The 22,335-nt window shown below is 34.9% G+C and overlaps 1 protein-coding gene across 2 annotated transcripts in view; it reads left to right on the top strand.

Moving 5' to 3' along the window:
• LIN52 (lin-52 DREAM MuvB core complex component) overlaps positions 1-22,335 on the top strand; it is a 96,690-nt gene that overhangs the window by 7,380 nt on the left and 66,975 nt on the right. For both annotated transcript variants that reach the window (XM_054567277.1, XM_054567276.1), the window contains exons 4-5: positions 2,109-2,175; positions 3,846-3,929. In XM_054567277.1, the coding sequence (XP_054423252.1) occupies positions 2,109-2,175; positions 3,846-3,929 (151 nt within the window). The remainder of the gene's footprint in view (positions 1-2,108; positions 2,176-3,845; positions 3,930-22,335) is intronic.

Raw genomic sequence — 22,335 nt, 5'->3', positions numbered from 1 at the left:
ATGCCCTAATGAGTGTTAAACACTGTGCATAGTACCTGGAACATAATAAACAATAGTCGGTAGCTATTAGTATTAAATCAGCTTTTGTCTCGTAGATGGAGTAGAAAGTTACCTGATTTAATTTTTTAAAAAGATTTTATTTATTTATATTTTTAGAGAGAGGGGAAGATAGGGAGAAAGAGAAGGACATTGATGTGTGAGAGAAACATTGATCAGTTGCCTCTTGCATGCCCCAAACTGGGACCTGGCCCACAACCCAGGCACATGCCCTGACTAGGAATCGAGCCATTGACTTTTCCATTTGTGGGAGAATGGTCAACTCACTGAGGCATACCATTCAGGACTATTTAACTTTTTTATATTCTTATTCTTACTGACTTTCCAGTTTCGTTAATTGTATGTGGTAACAACTAAGTATTTTGAGTCATAAATGTAAACAAGGGGCTTTAAAATAGCTATTTATTAGAGTATGTTGTTATTTGAAAATCTGATTAAATATCGACATTTTATCTGTAGAAGTATGCACAAACATATTGAGTTTTATTTCTAGGGGTTCAGGGTCATCCCAGGTTGCCTGGTATAATTTGTTTCCTGAAATGGTATATTTGTCCTAGAGCCTTCTAGAGGAGATAGTATAGAGTAGTGATCTGATCTCATATTACATGGATTTAGAATTCTGGCTCCATTAGCTGTGTGACCTGAGGCAAGAGATTTATAATCTTCCTGTATATTAGTTTTTTCATTTGTAAAATGAGAATAATAATACCTGCTTCATAGGGTTGATTTGAAAATTAAATGACATAATGCATGCAAAGTGTTTTGTTAGTCACACAGTGTTGAGTAAATATTAATTTTCTAAAAAGAAAAAGAGCTCAAAGCTGAAGTCATGTTTCTCAGCTGTACCCCTACCTGTACAAAATAATTGTCAGTATGCAGTTGTGGAGCTTTAAAAATACATATGTAATGCTTCTTGCTCTATTTTCTCCGCTGGACCCTTCCCCCACTCCTGGTATTCTAAATCAGTGTATCTGAGGTATGGCCAGGTCATTTGTTTCTTTTTTTGGTTTGCTTCTTTGTTACATGATAGATGATTCTTACTTGCAACTAGGATGGAAAACTTGCCAAAACTATTCTAAGAATGGGCTCTTTCAAATTTCAAGTTCACTTTTGGAAATGAGAAGATAACTTGAAATTCTAAATTTTTTTTAAAACATCTATCATAAAATGAAATTTCAAGTGATGATCATTACAGTGTTCTGACAAATTGAGGATTTTCCCATTCTCAGTTCTTTGTATATTCTCTGCTAGACAATGTTGCCTACTGATTATTGTTTCAAACATTTTAGTTGGAAGCTTTCCCCAGAACTGAATTTCAAGTAATTTCTTTTTATTTATTTTATTTTGAGAGTATGTTTATTAAAGCTGTGGACAATGAAACAAAAGAAGGGCTTAGGGTAGCGGAAGCAACAGGAGAGTGCCTGGGCAGTGCTCTACTTTGACTCCCTAGAATCATTACAGGAAAGAAGTGAACCACGCTGGGCCTTGTGAATTCATTGAGAGGTAAAAGGCACAGTGACAGAAATGAGCCATCGTGGGGCTGCTGTTAGCTCACTGAAAAGCTGCAGAAATGAGGGCCTTGGAGACATGTTCAGTGGGTTAGCCTGGGATGAGCTGCCGCTGCCCATTGCTCCCCTGGTTGCAAGTCTCGGTCGGGGAGGGGGGGCCCTTTGAGTTTAGGAGAAAAAAGTAAAGGTGCAAAGCCTGAGAGGGAAGAAGAGCATGGGGTGTGCTCTAGAGAGCCTGCAACAAGTCATTTATTTTGTTGCTATACTACTGTGTTATGCATGAAAAAATAACAGGAGTCAGACCTAATCCTGTCACAGTCATTTCTCTGAGACCCACTTTAAGGATGAGCAGTGTTATTTCGTAAGGTGACTATTTCAAGGCTATATCTGAGCCTGGAGAAATCTGGATTTTTAGAAATTATAATTCATCATTATTTTCAAACAATCTGCATGCTGTGTGGCAAGTGACTTATAAGAAGGAAGAGTAGGGTCACTTCACGCTTTGTGCATACCTGAATGGATATATTCTGATTTTTTTGACAGCCTATTACTAGCTCACCACCCAAATGGATGGCTGAAATAGAACGTGATGACATTGACATGTTGAAAGGTAAGCTGTGCTGGGGACCTCTTACTTTTAACCTGATATTTTTGCTCCCCCACAAACCAGCTTCCTAGTTTTTTTCTCACTATTCCCTTAAAAGTATAGCTTCAGACTGCCTCCTTAACTATCCTTATTAATAGTTCTTCATGTCTAGATGCCTTTCTTTACTTTCCCATGTATAGAAACCTTCCTAATATAAGACCTGCTTATAATGATTTCTGCTGCTAAATTCCTTTGTTAATACCTTTGTTTTGTATAAATCTTACAGTTAACAAGAAAGCTCTCACATAAATTTTCTCATTTAATTCTCATAAAAGTCTTGTGAGTGAGGTACGATGATCTCTAAGATTCAAAGGTTAACTTAACCAAGATTTGTTAGAGTAAAAAATTTAAACTTTTATTTTTTAAGTCTAGTCTCTTTCCACGATAAACAAGTGCCTTATTTAGGATTTACTGCCGTGTATTGTTGTCAGTACTGTTAATTGACAACCCCTTAGTGGGTTAAGACTTGTCTTTTATTTCATTCTATTCAATCAATTTCTCCCATAAAGAATACTATAAGTAGTGAATATTGTTGTTTGATAAATGACTTGGAACTCAATCACAAGTGGAAATTTAAATTAAAAGACATTAATTTTCCTTGAGTTTTGCTCTACTTTATTTATTTATTTTTTAATCATCCTCTGGTGATGAGATTCATGATGATTGTGAAGTAATAGACTGAAAGGAAGGTTAAAGATCTTGGACTGTTATGCTATTTTAGCAGCTGAACAGGTCAAGAAAGTCTACTACTTATGCCAGATATTGATGAGTATGGCATGATAACTGGGAGAAAATAACACCTTTATTTGATTTCAAAGGTAATTCATTTTTCTGCATGAAATGCTTAAATGCAGATTCCTCCAACCATGGAAATAATAAATCTGAAGGGCATTTCAGGTTCATTGTTCTAATGTCCCAAACAGACGTTTATATAATATGCCACAAATGTGCATTTTCTAAGAAAACTTTAAATTTTTAGTAAGGGATGATAGCATTATGTTCCACATATGTTGACCTGTATCTTAAACCTAAAAGGAATTTCAGGCTGTGCTCTTTAAATGAAAATTTGGAAAAGTAAGTTTTTATTTTCTTTTTATGGGTATTTGATTTGAAGGGAAAGTTTGGATTAATATTTAGTTTTTGTTTTCTAAACTTAGGGAAATGAGGAACACTACATATTTTGTCACTATTTTATTGTTAATTGAAACAATGAAGACTTAATAAAAGACAGTGGAGACAGTGTCCATTTTTAAGACTTTCTCAATGCTATGTCACATCACAAGGTTTCATATTTTAATGGCATATTTATTTTGTATGATAAACAAAATGAATGTTATGAAAGGATCCTTAGGATAAAACATAAATCACTATTGTATTTATGCTAACTCTCTTCTCATAGTGGGTAAGCTCATCTGAGGCATTTTGCAAGAGTGGGAAAAATTCACTGGGAGGAGGGTGTGTGTATATATGTGTGTAGGGGGAAAGGTTAGATGAGAAAAGAAATAGATTTATTTTCTATTTATTTGATAGAAATTAAGCTTAAAAACTTTTATAACAAGGATTCCCAACTCACATGACTTGTCACTAGAGAACAGTAGAAAGAAATGGTATTGAAATAAATTATTCTGTTTCAGAACTGGGCAGCCTGACCACAGCTAATTTGATGGAGAAGGTACGAGGCCTGCAGAACTTGGCCTATCAGCTGGGGCTGGATGAGTGTGAGTACCCAGGTCACATTGAATCAGGGTTTTCTATTGTGTATTTCATGATGAGTTCTAGCTGCAATACAGAAGGTATCTTTATTATGTTTTATGAAGGTAAGAAGCCATTGTAATCTAAAGTGTGCCTTTTATGATAAGAGTGTGCTAGAATAATGACAGAGTTTAGTATTTAACAATTATTTTTCTCTGTACAGTAAAAGGATATTTTTATTTTTAAGTGATAGGATGTCTAATCAATTTTAAGCGATAGAATGTCTAATCACCCTAGCTTTAGCAAAAGAGGGACTTTATTGGTTCACATAAATCAAAATTCGAGGAGTAGAAATCGCTTTGGGGATATCTAGATCCATGACATTTTTTAAAAATATATTTTATTGATTATGCTATTACAGTTGTCTCAGTTTTTCCTCCTTTGCTGCCCTCTGCCTAGTATCCCTATTCCTTCCTGCAATCCCCACCTCCTTACCTCATGTTCATGGGTCGTGCATATAAGCTCCTCAGCTTCACATTTCCTATACTATCCTTAACATCTCCCTGTCTTTTTGGTACCTACCAATTTCTGCTTCTTAATCCCTGGACTTTTCCCCCCTATTCTCCCCCTTCCCCCTCCCGGCTGATAACCCTCCAAGTGATCTCCATATATCAATGATTCTGTTCCTGTTCTGATTGTTTACTTAGTTTGTATTTTTAGATTCAGTTGTTGATAGTTGTGGATTTGTAACCATTTTAATGTTCATAGCTTTGATCTTCTTTTTCTTAAATAAGTCACTTTAACATTTCATGGTGGCTGGAAAATGGAGACAAATGTATTTGAACAAAAAAGAAAAAAGAAAAAGAAAAAAAATTTCATATATTGATGGCTTGGTAATGATGAACTCCTTTAGCTTTCCCTTGTCTGGGAAACACTTTATCTGCCCTTCCGTTCTAAATGATAGCTTTGTGGATAGAGTAATCTAGGTTGTAGGTCCTTGCTTTTCATCACTTTGAATACTTCTTGTCATTCCCTTCATGTCTGCAAAGTTTCTTTTGAGAAATCAGCTGACAGTATTATGGGAACTCCTCTGTAGGTAACTCTCTGCTTTTCTCTTGCTGCTTTTAAGATTCTGTCTTTATCTTTAACCTTTGGCATTTTAATTATTATGTGTCTTGGTGTGGTCCTCTTTGGGTCCAACTTGTTTGGGACTCTGTGCTTCCTGGACTTCCTGGTCTATTTCTTTCACCAAATTAGGGAAGTTTTTTCTCATTATTTTTTCAAATAAGTTTTTGATTTCTTGCCCTTCCTCTTCTCCTTATGGCATCCCTATGATTCGGATATTGGTATGTTTGGAGATGTCCCAGTGGCTTCTTATTCTATCCTCTTTTTTTTTTAAATACTTTTTTCTTCTTGCTGTTCTGTTTGAATGCTTATTTCTTCCTTATGTTCCAAATAATTGATTTGAATCCTGGCTTCCTTCCCTTCACTATTGGTTCTCTGTAGATTTTTCTTTATTTCACTTAATGTAACCTTCATTTCTGCATGGGCCTTTTTTATTCTGTTACCTTACTCAATGAGTTCTTTGAGCATCCTGATAACCAGTGTTTTGAACCTGCATCTGATAGGTTGGTTATCTGCATTTCGTTTAATTCTTTTTATGGAGTTTTGTTCTGTTGTTTCATTTGGGCCATATTTCTTTGTCTCCTCAATTTGGTAGCCTCCCTGTGTTTGTTTCTATGTATTAGGTAGAGCTGCTTTGACTCCGTCTTTGTAGTGTGGCCTGATGTAGAAGAATGAGCCTATGAATTTATTGGGGCAGAGCCTTAGGTCATCACCAGGACGGGGCAACCTGTTCCACCACTTTGTGGTACTGTGTGATGAGAGGGCTTGGAGAAGAGACAGTGCCGCTGCCTGCCTTTTGGAGGTTTGCCTGGAAGGAAGCTGTTTCCCGGCACTTGCCCTGTTTCCAGTCTCCTCAGTTTCTCCCTGTATGCCACTTGTGCCCTTCCAGCTGTTGCCCTGGTGCTGAATCCCAGAGGAGGTAGGTCTGCATAAACCCTAAATTTGTGTGGGCCCTTTAAGACTAGTCTTCTCCTGATAATCCAGCACTTTCTTCTGCCACCCCAACCTCCACTGGTTTTTATAGCCAGAAGTTATGGGGATTTATCTTCCTGGTTCTGGAACCTGGGGCTGCTGGATAGTCCGGTTTGGGGCTGTGATCCCTCGCTCATGAGGTACCCCTCCATATTTTTATCCATTTCCCATGAATGTGGGACCATCCATTCTGCCACCTCTCCACCACTCCTGTGATTGTGTGCCACTCCAAGCCTCACTACCTCCCTGAATCCCCACCCCTGCTACCTGTGTGGATGAATATGGTTTCTTTAAATTCTTGGTGGTTGGACTTCTATACAGCCTGATTTTCTGATGGTTCTGGGTGATACTTGCTTTGTAGTCTAGATGTAATTTTTTCTGTAGTTGTGAAAGTAGGCGAAGCGTGTTTACCTATGCTTCCACCCATAGATCCATGACTCTTAATGATGTCATTGGGATTTGCTTCTGTTCTTGCTTTTGTTTTGCATCTCAAGACTTCATTTCACTCATTCCTTAGTCTTACTCTTTGCTGCTGCAGATAGCTTTTTCCTAGAACTGGGGAAGGTGGCCAAAAAGAGCTCTAGTTTATGTATCTTTAAATTTCATAATCCCCAAAGAAAGAATGTCTTTTCTGAGCATTCCAAAAGAAAGGTCCTGGGGAGGATTCTGACTGTTCGTTCCATCTTGGCTTGCTTACCTATCCTGGAACTAGTCCTTTAGCTCGGTGGCATGGAGTGCTCCAGTAGATGAGGCCTGGGTCCTAGGGGCAGACACAGATTGAAAGGCTTAATCTAACTCAAATCATACGGAATGGGAGGGAACAGTTGATTCCTCAAAGAAAAAAAAAGGATCGACAACAGACCAAGAACATTATCTGCTACCATGGGTAATTATTTTTTTTATTTTATTTTATTCAATTTTATTTATTTTTAGACAGAGGGGAAGGGAGGGAGAAAGAGAGAGAGAGAGGAACATTAGTGTGTGGTTGCCTCTCACATGCCCACCACTAGGGACCTGGCCTGCAACCCAAGCATGTGCCCTGACTGGGAATCGAACCCGTGACTCTTTCGTTCACAGGCTGGCAATCAATCCACTGAGCCACACCAGCTAGAGCCTACCATGGGTAATATCTCACTTATTCCTGTCTGTTCTTCATTCTTTTAGTTTAAAATTATTTCTTTATAAATTGTATCTCTTCCCATACTATATTCATTATAAAACTAGAAAAGGAATTGTAGAAAATTTTCACTTTGTAGTTGAGTTACTCAACATAAATAGAGTGGGTAGAACTTTGTTCTCAGTGGGAACCTCCTGAGACCTTCATAAATCCACAATTTTGAGAGGCTACAATAGCTTATAATTTTCTTCAAAAATGAAGTTTTATACTGATTAGAGGATGGATTAGAGAAATCCTAAAAGTTTCCTAAGTTTATTTTTTTTTGTTTATAGAGCACAAAGTGGATTTTTTTCACATCCCTGACTTAGATTACTTCCAAATTCAACATTTAACTTTAAAATTTAATTTAAAACTTATGATTTTTGACTAACAGTCATCACTTCCTTAGCCCTCTATCTTTTATTTCCATTACTGTGATTAACAATTGGCTTCCTTTTACCAAGAAAACATTTGAATCGCTCCATAAATCAGGAGCAGAAACACAACAAACTGCTTTGAGATGCGGCTGCTAGATTGTCTGCTAGGTTCACTCATTGTGACCTAACTTTTCTCTGTGTACGGGTTGTTTATTTCTTGTGATTAAAGTTTATATCTCGGTAAAGTTACTAATTACCGGATGTGTCGTAGACCTCCAGGGTTTATAATGAAGAAACAAATCTGTGATGATTAAATTCATGAATGCAGGGCTTGTATCGTATAGAAATTGATTCTGTTTCTAGCTCTGAATAATAAATGCTGTAATGATCGTAATGATCAATCCTTTATCTCTTTGTGTCAGTTTTTTTATGAAATAAATTTTATGCTCAGTGTATCATGAAGATGCTATATTACCAAAGATGTTGGTCCAACAGTATTATCTCTAGTTAGTTATAGTTGAAATTGCTATATTTTCTCTGAATAGTTTTTTTTCCCCTGCTTTCCTGCTAAGAAAGATAATGAAGTAGGGTTGTTTTTCTTTCACTGCTTTTTATTATGGAACATTTTAAATATATACCAAAGTAGAGAGACTAAAATAATGACCTCATGTACTCATGACCTGGTTTCAGTAGTAGTCAACATTACCAAGCTGTTTTACTTATACAAACCTCCCGTAATTATTTTAAAGCAAATCTCAGACATCATATTACCTCACTGTCAAATAACTTTATATGTGATTGAAAAGACAAGGACTCTTCTTTCTTTTTTTTCTTCCTTCCCTCCTTCCTTCCCTTCTTTCTTTTAAACATAATTGCAGTTCCATTATTATGTCTAAAAAATTTTAGCAAACTTTCTTAATATTATCAAATAGCTGATCAGAATTCAGATTTCCCCAGTTGACTCATAATTGTCTTTGTACAGTTAATTTGAATCAGGATTTGAATAATGTCCATATACCATATTTGTTTGATGTATCTCTTAAGTTTCTTTTTGTCTGTCCTGGTTCCACCTCCCTTTTTTTTCCCTTGCCATTTCTTAAACCTAGTTATTTGTTCTGTAGAATTTTCCATATTCTAGATTTTGTTGCTTACATCCCCATGGTAGTGCTTAGCATGTTCATCTATGCCTTTTTATTTCTGGTAGTTAGATCTAGAACCTTACATAGATAGATATAGGCTTGATTTTTATTTTGGGAAGAATATTTCATAAATGGTGTATACATTCATCAGAAAATATATGAGCTGTTTGTCTCTCTTTGTGATGTTAACATTAATTAGTTGATAAAGTTATTGCTAGCTTGATCTACTATTTATTGTAAAATTTTCCATCAGTCTTACACCTGGAGTTTTAGCAGTCTTTGATAACTACCTAGATCCACTATTTTATTATAGATTGCAAAATGGTAATATTCTAATTCTGTCATTCCTTTTAATTAGCTAGAATTTTTCAATGATGAACTTTATCTTGTCAACTCTTACTACTTTGAAAGCTGTTTTTACTGAATAAATGATTCTTTTCATCAGTTTTTAGAATGAGTCAATTCCTTAAGCATCAGTAAAGTCTATCTTAATGGCTTTTCACTGAAAAAGAAACTCGTGGTTCCTTTTAGTTTTAGCTTTTAATCTGCACAGTTAAAACCATTATTACTGTTTGATGTATTTTTAAAACTTAAGTCTTTGAAGGTAGGAGTTTTGATGTCACCTAATCAGCCCCCTGAAGCACTGAACCAAAACTGCAACAGAAACGCTCATTTCTGCCAGAAAAGTCCCATGAGCACAGCTGAGATTTTCAAAATTATTTTCCATTTCAAAATCCAGCCTTATTTAAACTTCTGTATCAGTGCTTTGCAACTATTGTCATTTTCCTCAATTATAAGGAATTAGCTGACAAAGAAAATTGTTTTAAGTTTAGAATTGGAAAGAATTACATTGATATATATCAGACTTCTTGGATACAGTCTCTCTTTGTTTTATTGTGTATAGTGTATTTGCATAAAAACAAGATGACATTTACTTGATATCCTAATCTGGCATTTGATGTCTCAATCCTCTTTCCTGCATTAATTGAGAGGGTGACATGGATGAAAAATAAGCAGTGGGAATTGATGAATCCCCAAGGACCGGTGATTCTGTTTTCATGCAAATATCTGCACTGGTAAAGATGATGGAAAGAAAAAAAATGCAGAAAATATTTGTCCTCAAAATATAATTGTTTGTCATTTCCCTAGAGCATTGTTAAAATGTTAGTATAGGGCTGATAGTAGGTAGATTATGTCTTTTTGAAAGACAACCCCTGCCCTTGATTTGGTATATGATTATGTCTCAGATGACCCTTTTGGTATGCAGATTTATGAATGCAGTAATATTTTGTATAGGCATTTATAGTTTCTCATGATTGGGGCCTCTTGTTTTGATCTGAGGGTTAATTTATATGAAATTCCCATGAAATATATAGAAATACAAGAAATTGTAAGCTACCTTACCATATAAAGAATTCCATTTCTGTTACTTCCATCTGAGTTCATTGTCCTTCTTTTTGTACTGGAACTGGTGTAGTCACCCTCTAACTGGTCTTCCTGACTCTCAACTACTTTACCCCAGTCCATCTTGTTTGCCACTACCAGATAAATTTTTCTAAAGTGTCATTTCTTCTGTTTGACCTTTGCTCATAAGTCATTAGTAGTACTTCGTTACCCATATGATAAAATTCAGATTCCTTTGCATGGCATTCAACATCCTCTGCACTCTGGTCCTAGCCTAATCACTAGCCTTCTTTCTTACTTCTCTACCCACACACCATGCACTGTTCCCATTTGATGTACCCACTCTTCCCAGAACACTTTACCATCTGTGTTCTTTAAAAATTTTATTTATTTGTGTTTTAGAGAGGGGGGGAAGGGAGTGAAAAAGAAAAGGAGAGAAACATCAATGTGTAGTTGGCTCTTGCATGTCCCCTGCTAGAGACCTGGCGCACACCTCAGCCATGTGCCCTGGCTGGGAATCAAACTAGTGACATTTTGGTTTGAAGGCTGGCACTCAATCCACTGAGCCACACCAGCCAGGGCCACTTTACCATCTTAATTCTCTTTGTGCTATTCCTTTTTCTCAGAGTCCTCCCTGACATATTTCTAATATTAGAGCTTTTATTCATCCGTCTTTATTCTGCCCATTATTTACTGCTTTCATCAGCCTTTCCTTCTCATACTTGATATGGAAAGTAAACTCTTTTTTGGTCTCCCAAATAACTCTAGTTTATTTTGTATGGCACTTTTCCCATTTGGCACTTGGGGAGATTTTTGGTATTTGTCTTATCTCTTGGATTGATTATAAGGTAAGAATCATATTTTTGGGCTTTGTAATCCATAGATTACGTGGTGTATAGTAAAATATGCAATAGGTATTTTTTGATGAACTACAAAAATAGTTTGATTAACTATTGATTCAGTGATCAACTACAGATGACTTCAAATGAAATGACAGAATTTTTCTAATAAAATGCATTGACTTAAAACTGAGAAGGTAGAAAATCCTGGAAATTGTTCTTTTTCTGGCTAGCTTGTGGTTTAGTGATGAAAAGTAATATTTGAAGGTCTTGTGATATCTGGAATGTTTCCTCTTATGACAGTGGATAATTATCAACCATGCATAGTAAAGATAATGTGAAACTTGTTGATAATGGTTTGGTTTTATATTTTACCTGAACCCTACTCCATTGCTATTATGACCTGGGCATGATCCTGACTTAATCTTATAAGTTGCAACACTACATAGCTTGCTTTATTCCTAAGACCCATTGAACTATTGTGACTCTTAATGAATACTTCTGATTATCTGCAGTTTTTACCCTTAAAAAATTATCCCCCTGTCTCTTAAGACTACAAACCTTTTTAGTAGTCATGCAGATGACCTGTTTACTGTCTATATCCAAAATATTTTAAAATAAAATGTAAAAATTGGGAGAGCAGCAGATCATGCTATTTGAATTCAAGGCTAAAGCTCTGATGCATGTTGTTCTTTTCTTTAATAGCTTTATTGAGATATAATTTACATACCCTACAATTCACTTTTTTTATAGTGTAGGATTCAATGATTTTTAGTATATTCAGAGTTGCTGCAACACAATCAGTTTTAGAGCCTTTTCATCACTACCAAAAGAAACTCTACCCATTATTAGTCACTCCCCATTCGCCCCTCCCCATACTCTATAGGTGTAAGAGTAGAAGTAATAAGTGAGTTGAATAAAGATGCAGGATATAAGATGCATATACAAACATCAGTTGTGTTTCTCTCAGTAGCCCATCTTTCTGTCTCTGAATTTGCCTAGTCTGGACATTTTATATAAGTGAAATTATATAATATGTGGTTCTTTGTAACTGGTTTGTTTCACTTAACATAATGTTTTAAATGTTCTTCTATGTTGTAGCATATATCATCACCTCATTTCTTTTTTGGCTAAATAATATTTCATTGCATAAATATAGTTATTCACTAGTTATCCATGTTATATTTATCCATCAGTTGATGGACATTATTCCCACTATTTGGCTATTATGAATAATACTGCTATAAACTTCATGTACAAGCTTTTGTGTGGTCATATCCTTTTCCTTCTTTTGAGTTTTATAACTAGGACTGGAATTTCTGAGTCATATGATAACTCTACACCCAGCCTTTTGAGAAACTGTCAGACTGTTTTTTATAGTGGATGTACCAAGAGTGTATGAGGCTTCCAATTCCTCCACGTCCTAGCCAATGCTTGTTATTTGTTTAAAAAATTATTATCATATCCATTCTAGTGAATATGAATGGTACCTCATTGTGGTTTGAAATTATATTTGCATATAACTAATGCTATCACACAGGTTTTCATGTGCTTATTGGCCCAGCTATATGTTTTCTTGGAAAACTGTCTATTCACATTCTTTGCCTACTTTGAAATTGAAATATTTGTGTTTTTATTATTGAGCAAATCACTTAAATGATTTGCAGACATTTTCATACATCTGTGGATTGTCATTTTATTTTCTTGATGATATTCTTTGATGCACAAAAGCTTTTAATTTTGGCAAAGTCCAGTTCATCAATTATATCTTTTGTTGCTTATATTTTGTGTCATACCTAAGAAACCATTGCCCAGTCCAAAGTCTTAAAGATTTATGCTTATGTTTTCTTCTAAGAGCTTAGTAGTTTAGCTCTTATATTTAGGTCTTTGATCCTTTTTAAGTTAATTTTGTACATTATGTGAGGTATGGATCCAAATTTATTCTTTTGCTTGTGGATATCCAGTTGTTCCAGCACCATATCTTGAAAAGACTATTCTTTTTCGGTTGAATTGTCTTGGCATTCTTGTAAAAAATAAATAAATTAACCGTAAATGTGAGGGCTTATTTCTAGACTTTCAATTCTATTCCATTGATCTATATTTCTATTCTGTGCCAGTATCTCACTATCTTGATTACTATAGCTTTGTAGTAAGTTTTGAAACTGGGATGTGAGTTTTCCGTCTTTGTTCTTTTTCAAGATTGTTTTGGCTCTTCTGGGTCCCTTGAATTTTCATAGATATTTTAACTTGTCAGTTATTTCAAAGAAGTCAGCTGGGATTTTGATAGGGATTGCATTTAATCTCTAGATCAATTTGGGGAGTATTACCATCTAAATATTAAGATCAATCATGAATGTGTATATCTGTCTCTTTACTTACGTATTTTTAAATTTCTTTCAACAATATTTTATAGTTTTCAAAGTATAAGTTTTATACTTCATTTATTAAAATGTATTCATAAGTCCTGCTGTAAGAAAATCTTGTGTTCTTTTTTTTTTCTATTTTTGCCTCTATGAGGATAAAATCATAGCAGACTGACATGGACAATTCTGAATTTTAAAAAATGTACTCATACATATTTTATTTTCTGATGTACTATAAGTGAAGTTATTTTCTTAATTTCATTTTCATTTTGCTTCTTGCTACTGCAGAGAAATACAGTTAATTTTTATGTGTACATTTTATATCCTGCAACTTAACTCATTTTTAGTTCTGATTGTGTTTCAGTAGGTTACTTAAGATTTTAAATACACTACATTAGGTCATCTGCAAATAGAGATAGTTTTACTTTTTCATTTCCAATCTGAATATTTTATTTCATTTTCTTGCCTAATTGCCCTGTCTAGTAAGTCTAGTACAGTGTTAAATAGAAGTGGTGAGAGGGGACATAACTGTCTTCTTCCTAATTTTAGGGAGAAAGCATTGTGATGTTAGCTGTGGGTTTTTTGTAGATGCTTTTTGTCAGGTTAAGGAAGTTATCTTTTACTCTTTGTTGAAGAGGTATTGAATTTGATACATTTGTCCTTGATTACACTTTCCCATACATTATAAACTAGGTAAATATCTCAATTTAATTTATATTCACTTACTTGGACTGGTTTGAAATTACCTTGGTACTATAAAGAAAAAATTAGCAAAGAAGTTAGTAAGTAAATAAGATCATACTAAGTATATTATCATCAGAGAAGTTTTAAGAAGTTTAACTTATCTTGGTATAAACAGGTGCTTCTGCTAATTTATAGTCTAATTCTGTATGTTTATTGAGCAGTTTCAGTAGAACTGTTATTTGGCTAAATTAATCACCATAGTCTTTTAAAAGAAACACTTTATTGTAAACAGATTGAGAATTCCCCATTTAAGCTTGATATTTCATCCCAATAATCTATATTGATGAAGTTGTCTGTACCAGAATCTAATTGATACAACTTTCTTTGGTGGTAGTACCAAAGAAAAACTTCTGTTTCAAGCCAGCCTGTGTTATAGTAGGCTTTTCTACCCTCTAGTCATACGATTTTTTAAAAAGTTATCATTTATATTTAGCAGTCCAGATAAAATTCTAAAGAACATTTAGCTCTTTTAATTTTTTTATTTTAATATGAAGTAGGACAGGGAGAGAATAATCGGCACTCTTATACCCTGAATATTCTTCACTGTGGCTTGATGTCAGAGTTATTTGCCTGGCTTACTTTATAAGGTCTGTTCACCCTTACCTCTGTAGTAGTAAAAAGTTAAATTAACTTGACTGATTGAAGAGAAAAATCATCTAGCCTTGAACCTCTAGATGGCAGCGTGAGTCTTACTGTACTACTAGTTTTTCCTCTGCCCCTTTCTCTTGAACCATGTTTCTGATTTAGGTAAAAAATTCTTGTGACTTTACCAGACTACTTGCCTAACTTTGTTGATGCCTTGCTTGATTTTTAGTGTTTTGTTTTTATTTTCATCTCTCCATCTTCTTTTCCAAACAATTTCTTAAGCTGTATTTTGTTTACTTTTTTATTGAATTTATGTATTGGGGTGACATTGGTTAATAAAAATTATATAGGTTTCAGGTGTACAATGCTCTAATATATCACCAGTATATTGTATTAATATTATGTGTTCACCACTGAAAGTCAAGTCTTCTTCTGTCACCACTTATGCCCCCTTTACCTTCTTTTACCTGTCCCCACCTCCTTTCCCTCCGGTAATCACCTCCTGTTGTTGGTGTCTATGAAGTGTTTTGTTGTTGTTGTTTTTTGCTTAATTCTTTCATCTTTTTCAGCAAGTCCCCTAAACCCTCACCCCTCTAACAACTGTCAGTCTATTTTCAAATCTGTGAGTCTGTTTCTATTTTATTTGTTTATTTTGTTCATTAGATTCCACATGTAAGTGAAATCATATGGTATTTGTCTTTCTCTGATTGGCTTATTCCACTTAGCATAATACTCACCAGGTCCATCCATGCTATTGCAGAAGGTAAGATTTCCTTTTTTTACAGCCAAGTAGTATTCCATTGTGTAAATGTACCATAGCTTTTTCATTCACTCCTATACTAATGAGCACCCGGGCTGCTTCCAAATCTTGGCTATTGTAAATTACACTGCCATGAACATAGTGCATATATTCTTTCAAATTAGTGTTTTAGGTTTCTTCTGATATATTCCCAGAAGTGGAATTGCTGAGTCATAAAGCAGTTCCATTTTTAAATTTTTGAGGTAACTCCACACTGCTTTCCACAGGGGCTGCACCAATCTGCATTCGCAGCAACAGTCCACAGGGTTCTCTTTTCTCCTCGATAGCCATTCTGACTAGTGTGAAGTGATAACTCATTGTGATTTTAATTTGCATTTCTCTGATGATTAGTGATGTTGAGCATCATTTCATATGTATATTGGCCATCTGTATGTCCTTTCTGGAGAAGTGTTTATTCAGGTTCTCTGTACATCTTTTAATTGGATTGCTTAGGGGTTTTTTTGTGATTGAGTTTATAAGTACTTTATAAATTTTGGATATTAACCCCTGATCAGATATATCATTGGCAAATATGTTCCCCCATTTAGTTCATTGACTTTTCATTTTGTTAATGGTTTCCCTTGCTGTTCAAAAACTTTCTAGTTTGATATAGTCCCATGGTTTATTTTTCTTTTGTTTCTCTTGACCGAAGTGATATAGCAGAAAAAATATTTTTGTGAGAAGTGTTCAAGATTTTACTGCCTATGTTTTTTCTAGGATTTTTATGGTTGCAAGTCTGACATTTTAAGTCTTTAATCCATTTTGAATTTATTCTTGTTCATGATATAAGGAGGTGGTCTAGTTTTTTGGGGTTTTTTTTGCACATATTTGTCCAGTTTTCCCACACCATTTATTGAATAGACTATGTTTTTGCCTCTTTGTCAAATATTAATTGACCATAAAGGTCTTGGCTCTCTATTCTGTTCCACTGAACTCTATGCCTATTTTTTATGCCAGTACCATGCTGTTTTGATTAGTATGGCGTTGTAATATAGTTTGATATCAGATAAGGCAATTCCTCCAACTTTGCTCTTCCTTTTCAGGATTGAGTTGGCTATTCAGGGTCTTTTGTGGTCCCATATAAATATTTGGACCATTCGTCCTGGCTGGTGTGGCTCAGTGGATTGAGCACTGGCCAGTGAACCAAAGAGTCAGTGGTTCGATTCCCAGTCAGGGCACATGCCTGGGTTGTGGACTAGTAGGGGTGTGTGAGAGGCAACCACGCATTGATGTTTCTCTCTTTCTCATTCCTTTTCCCTCTGTCTAAAAATAAATAAATAAAATCTTTAAAAAAGTTTTTTTTGGATGATTTGTTTTAGTTCTGTGAAATATGCCATTGGTATCTTGATATGAATTGCATTGAGTCTATAGAATGCTTTGGGTAGTATGGAAATCTTTAAAAAAATTTTTTTAATCTATTTTTAGAGAGAGAGGAAAGCAGGGAGAGAGAGATCAATTTGTTTCACTTACTGATGCATTCATTGGTTGATTCTTGTATGTGCCCTGACTATGGATTGTACCAGAAACCTTGGCGTACTGGGATGGCGCTCTAAACAACTGAGCTACTTGACCAGGACCTTACTGATGTTCATTCTTCCTATCTGTGAACATAATATATGCTTCTGTTTATTTGTATGTTCTTCAGTTTCTTTCCTCAGTGTCTTACAATTTTCCAAGTACAGGTCTTTTACATCCATGGTTATATTTATTCCTAGGTATTTTATTTTTTGATGCAATTATAAATAGGTCAACGTCCCTGATGAACATAGATGCTAAAATGCTCAACAGAATATTAGCAAACCAGATGCAGCAACACATTAAAAAGATCATACACTATGATCAAGTGGGATTGGTACAATATCCACAAGTCAATAAATGTGATACACCACATAAATAAAAAGAAGGATGAAAACCACATGATTATATCAATAGATGCAGGAAAAGCATTTGATAAAATCCAGTACTCATTTATGGTAAACACTCTTAGCAGAGTAGAAACAGAGGGAACATACCTCAATATAATAAAGGCTGTATATGACAAACCCACAGCCAAGAGCAAACTGAACGGGCAAAAATTACAAGCATTTCCCTTAAGATCAGGAATGAGACAAGGATGTCCACTTTTACCACTCTTATTCAACATAGTACTGGAAGTTCTGGCTACAGCAAATGGACAAGAAGAAGAAATAAAAGGCATCCAAATAAGAAAGGAAGAAGTAAAACTGTCATGTGCAGATGACATGATAACTGTATATAGAGAAACCCTAAAGATTCCACAAAAAACTACTATAACTGATAAATGAATTCAGTAAAGTGGCAGGATACAAAATAAATATCCAGAAATCAGTTGCATTTTTAAAAAGATTTTATTTATTTTTAGAGAGAGGATAAGGGAAGGAGAAAGGAGAGACATTGATTGGTTGCCTCCTCTATGCACCCCAGTTAGGGACTGAACCGGCAACCCAGGCATGTGCCCTGACTGGGAATCAAACCAGTGGCTGTTTGCTTTGTGGGATAGTGCCCAACCATCTGGGCCTAACTGAGCCACACTGGTCAGGGCAGTAGGATTTTAGTATACCAATAATGAACTATCAGAAAAGGAACTAAGAAAACAATCCCATTACAGTAGCAGTGTATGTCTTTGATACTCAGAGTCCTTTCATTTCTCTATTGTCAGAAATAACATTTTGCTTTCGATTAAAGAGATTGTTGTATAAAAATTCTCAAAATGTGGTAGTTGAATTCATTGGTTTCTATACCTGAATGTAAGACCCTCAAAATCAATTCAGTGCTCTGATTTCAACTTTTCTTGTTCTGTTCTTTGACTGTTGGTATTTTGTGATATTAGACAATGTCTCGGTATGTGAAAGCAGGGATGTTAGCTAAAATTGATAAAATAAACTCTTCAAGAATAACTTAATTGTTTGAAAATACAACCTTCAGTTATGTAGCCATTTTGAGTGGTGAAATAATAGTGAAAGAATGAAGTGTTCATTTCAGTGACTCTTTGAGTGCCTATTTCCTGCAAGGCTCTGTAGGGCCTACAAAGATGAATAAGACATAATTCTGGCCCTGTGCAAATTAAAATCTAGTAGGAAAGGGAGATAAGACAATTAAGTAAATGATTCATCATAGAAGGTAGAGGAGATAAGCTCCATAAGAGTACAAGGAACTGGGAATAGGGGAGAAGAGGGCAGTTACATTAGATTGCTGTAAGAATGCCAGATAAGTTCACTTTATAAGTCATGATGGATTGATGAGTAAGGATTGCCTAGATCTGTTTAATTGAAAAGGATTTTGAGAAGGAGGTGAGATTCAGTAGTCAATTAGTGTTGTCTGCTATGAACAAGGGAAAGGAATGCGGTATTATTTGCTATTTTTGGATCATTGAAAAATATACCTTCAAGAACACATAGATCTGGATAGGTGGAAATGGGAAGGGACCATATTCCAAGTGGAATGGAAAAAAAAGAAAAAGCCAAGTTTGATAGTACTGCTATGCTCAAGGAACAGTGTGAGTGATTTAATCTAGCCTATAAGGAGCCCAGGTTATATTAGGGATCATTAGAACTAAGACTAGGAGGGAGATAGGTGCCAGATTAAGGAGGGCTTTGAACTCTGTGGGATGAGGAGTTAGACTCATAGGTCACAGGGAGTATATGAAATATCTTTTGAATGTATTGATGACTATAACATTAATTATTTATTCACCATAGATGCTTTGTGAGATATTTTACTGAAAGAGGCTTTACCACAAGTCTGTTTATTGTAAAGATAAAGGAAAAAGTAAAAATAACCTAGCATTACCACTAAGAGATAACCACCGTTAACATGCCTTGCGTTTGCTGGTCTTCCCTCTTTATGTATGGATGTGTGCTTAAATTTGTGTGCCCATGCATTTCTGCAGACATAACTTTTAGCATAACTGAGACTAAAGTCTGTGTGTATAGTTTTAGCCTGTACATACTTTTTAAAAATTTATTCTATCATAAGCATTTTTCTGTGTCATTAAAAATTCTATCATTGAAAATTTCTTAGTAGGGAAGTCACTTACTTTTAGAAGACGTTAGTGCATAGGATAGAATGGAACAGTAGAGATAGGGGACTGGCAGCTACTGTGGGAGTTCCAGCAAAAAGAATTGAGGGCTTGAATGGTGGCAGTGAGAATAGAAAGAAGTGCACTGACAATAGATGTTTCAGGTGTGTCGTTTTCAGAGCCGGTAGGTAAGTGTCTAGACAGGTCTTAAGGTGTAAGTTGAAATTAAGAGTTTACCATGATGTTTTGAGCCTGGTTAATGATAGGAAAGTCAGAAGAAGAGAGAGATATGCTTAAAGAAAAAAATCACCTGCCCTGGTTGGTGCAGCTCAGTGGATTGAGCTCCAGCCTGCAAACCAAACAGTTGCCAGTTTGATTCCTGGTCAGAGCCCATGTCTAGGTTGCAAGGCCGGGTCCCAGGTTGGGAGTGTGCAAGAGACAACTGGTCGATGTTTCTCTCTTGCACAGTGCTATTTCTCTCCCTTTCTCTCTCTCTAAAAATAAATAAATAAATAAAAATTTTTTTAAGGAAAAAAATCACCTGATTCTTTTTACATGTCCCTTAGTAGGCAGGCACCTTAATTTTCATAGTAATAAGTAAATTGCATTAGTATAGGTTGATGTTACTAATAGAATTAAAGCAATGCTCTTATCAAGTTTAGTCACATCACCTAGACAACATGAAATGTTTTAGATAGTTTTTTTCTCAGAGAAATGAATTTGTGAAACAAAATATCCGTGACTTCGGAAGTGGATTTGTAGAGTCCCTATACCCTTTGGCAGATTATTAAGCCTCTAAATTGAATAAATTACTTCGGTATATAGTTTTCATACATAGTAGTACTTTTTCATTTAGTTACCTATCTATAGCTATTCAGGAAATTGTTATGGCCTTTGTATGTAGTATCCGACCAAATCTTTATTAACTGGGAAAAAATTTCAGAAGTTTAAATTTGAAGTAACAGTAATTGGCCTAAAATATTTGATGTTGATGCATCCATCTATTAATTAACAGTTCTATTTAGGTTACATGAGCACCAGGCTTAACTCCTCCTAGGAGAGAAGACTGCATTTTACAAATAGTTGGAGATTTGTGTGATCTCTAATCGAGACGAATATACTGCCAAACTGCGTTCCATAACGGCACCTTATGCAGCCTCGCTAACACCAAGTATGGTAATTTTTAAAAGTCACTGCCAACTAGATATATAAAATATTAATGTCTTTTTATTTAATAATTTTTATTGTATTTTTTAATTGCCATTTAGTCTCCGTATACCCCTGTGCAATAACCACACTGTTGTCCATAAAACAGTATTTAGTTTTAATGTTTTGTTTCTTCACTTGTGAAAATCAAAGTTTTTTTTTTTCATGTTTCTTGATGATTTCTGTTGACAAGGACTGGAAATTCAAGAAAATGTAGGTTTAAATTATTTTAACCTGAAAAATAAAGCCAGGGAACTTGATTAAAAAGTCTGTATAACTCAGTGGATTTAATAGCAGCCCATAAACTGAAAGGTTGCAGGTTTGATTCCTGGTCAGGGCACATGCCTGGGTTGAGAGTTCAGCCCTGATCGGGGCATGTGTGAGAGGCAATCGATTGATGTTTCTCTCTCCCATTAATTAATTTTTCTCTTCCCCTCTCTCTCCCTCCCGTTCCCTCTCTCTAAAAGTAATAAATAATTTTCTGAATCAACCTAGAATGTGTAATTTGTATTTCTCAAATGGTAAATGAAACTTGTTTTTGTTTTCTTTGTTTTCTGCATTGCCGCACCATCTCACCATAGTCATTAGCATCGCGTCCTATTTAGGTAGTGATATAATATAAAATCTAGAACTCCCACTTTGAGGAGATCAAGGTTATTTCTCATAATTAGAAATTGTTGATATAGCCTTAAGTATTTTGTTTTTAAAAATATATTATGATAATGGGAAATAAAACATGCCTTTTTTTTTTTTTCATTTTCCCTTGGTTAACAAATTAGGATACACAAAGCCTTAAATTACCTTTAAGGCCTATAAGCATTCATATCTTTTATCTATTAGTCAAGTTATTTCATAAACCCAACATTGCTTCTGAAATGGCTTTACATACAAAGAGGATTTTATCATAAAATGCAGTGTGTTATCCCCTTCTGAATTTTTGCTGGGAGGGGTCAAGGATAGAGGAAAGTGGACAGGGCATAAATTAATTTGGATGGTATTGGGTTGAAAGTAGCATTCTGCATAATTCTACAAAATAAGAGATAAGGTAAGGTAAGACTATATACATAATGAAACAAAGTTGAACATTAGGGGAATAACCAAGTGAATTATAGTACATCCATATAGTAGAAGACAATGTAGCCATTAAAAATCGTGTTATAGCATTGAAGAGCATTAAATGACAGAAAAATGCTCATTATGTGAAAAGATAATTGCAAGTGAAAAAAATTCAAAACAAAATCAGCAATTTCTTGCTGATTTTTTGTTTATTTATTAGTTTAGTTTTTGACACTTGAGATTTCAACAAAGTTAAGAGTGTTTTTAAGTATAATGTTGGTTCCTTTATTTTCCTTAGTTTTTTTCACTAGTTTGTGTTAGAAATATGATCTAGGAGGGTGGTGATATTGCATGGAATTTACAGATGATGACAAAGCACTTTGCTATAGGAACTCTAGAAAAAGAATGACTTTGATATGTAGAAGAGAAATATCTCTAACCTTTAAGTTTAAACTTAAAACTTGGCAAAACCTACCAATATTTGGTATAACTGAAAAAGACCTGAGAAATATAATAGAAGAAAGGAATGATTTCTTTTTTAAAGGAAGGACTTTTATATTTAAATGTAGGAGACTACATGGACTAGTTAATAGTGAAGAACTTTTTTGATAAGATAGTTGAATCTAATAGG

This window comes from Pteronotus mesoamericanus, unplaced genomic scaffold (genome assembly GCF_021234165.1).
Source record: "Pteronotus mesoamericanus isolate MK-2021 breed Mesoamerican mustached bat unplaced genomic scaffold, CSHL_Meso_final contig_182, whole genome shotgun sequence".
Taxonomy (NCBI): domain Eukaryota; kingdom Metazoa; phylum Chordata; class Mammalia; order Chiroptera; family Mormoopidae; genus Pteronotus; species Pteronotus mesoamericanus.
This window is presented reverse-complemented; position numbering and strand designations above follow the sequence as displayed.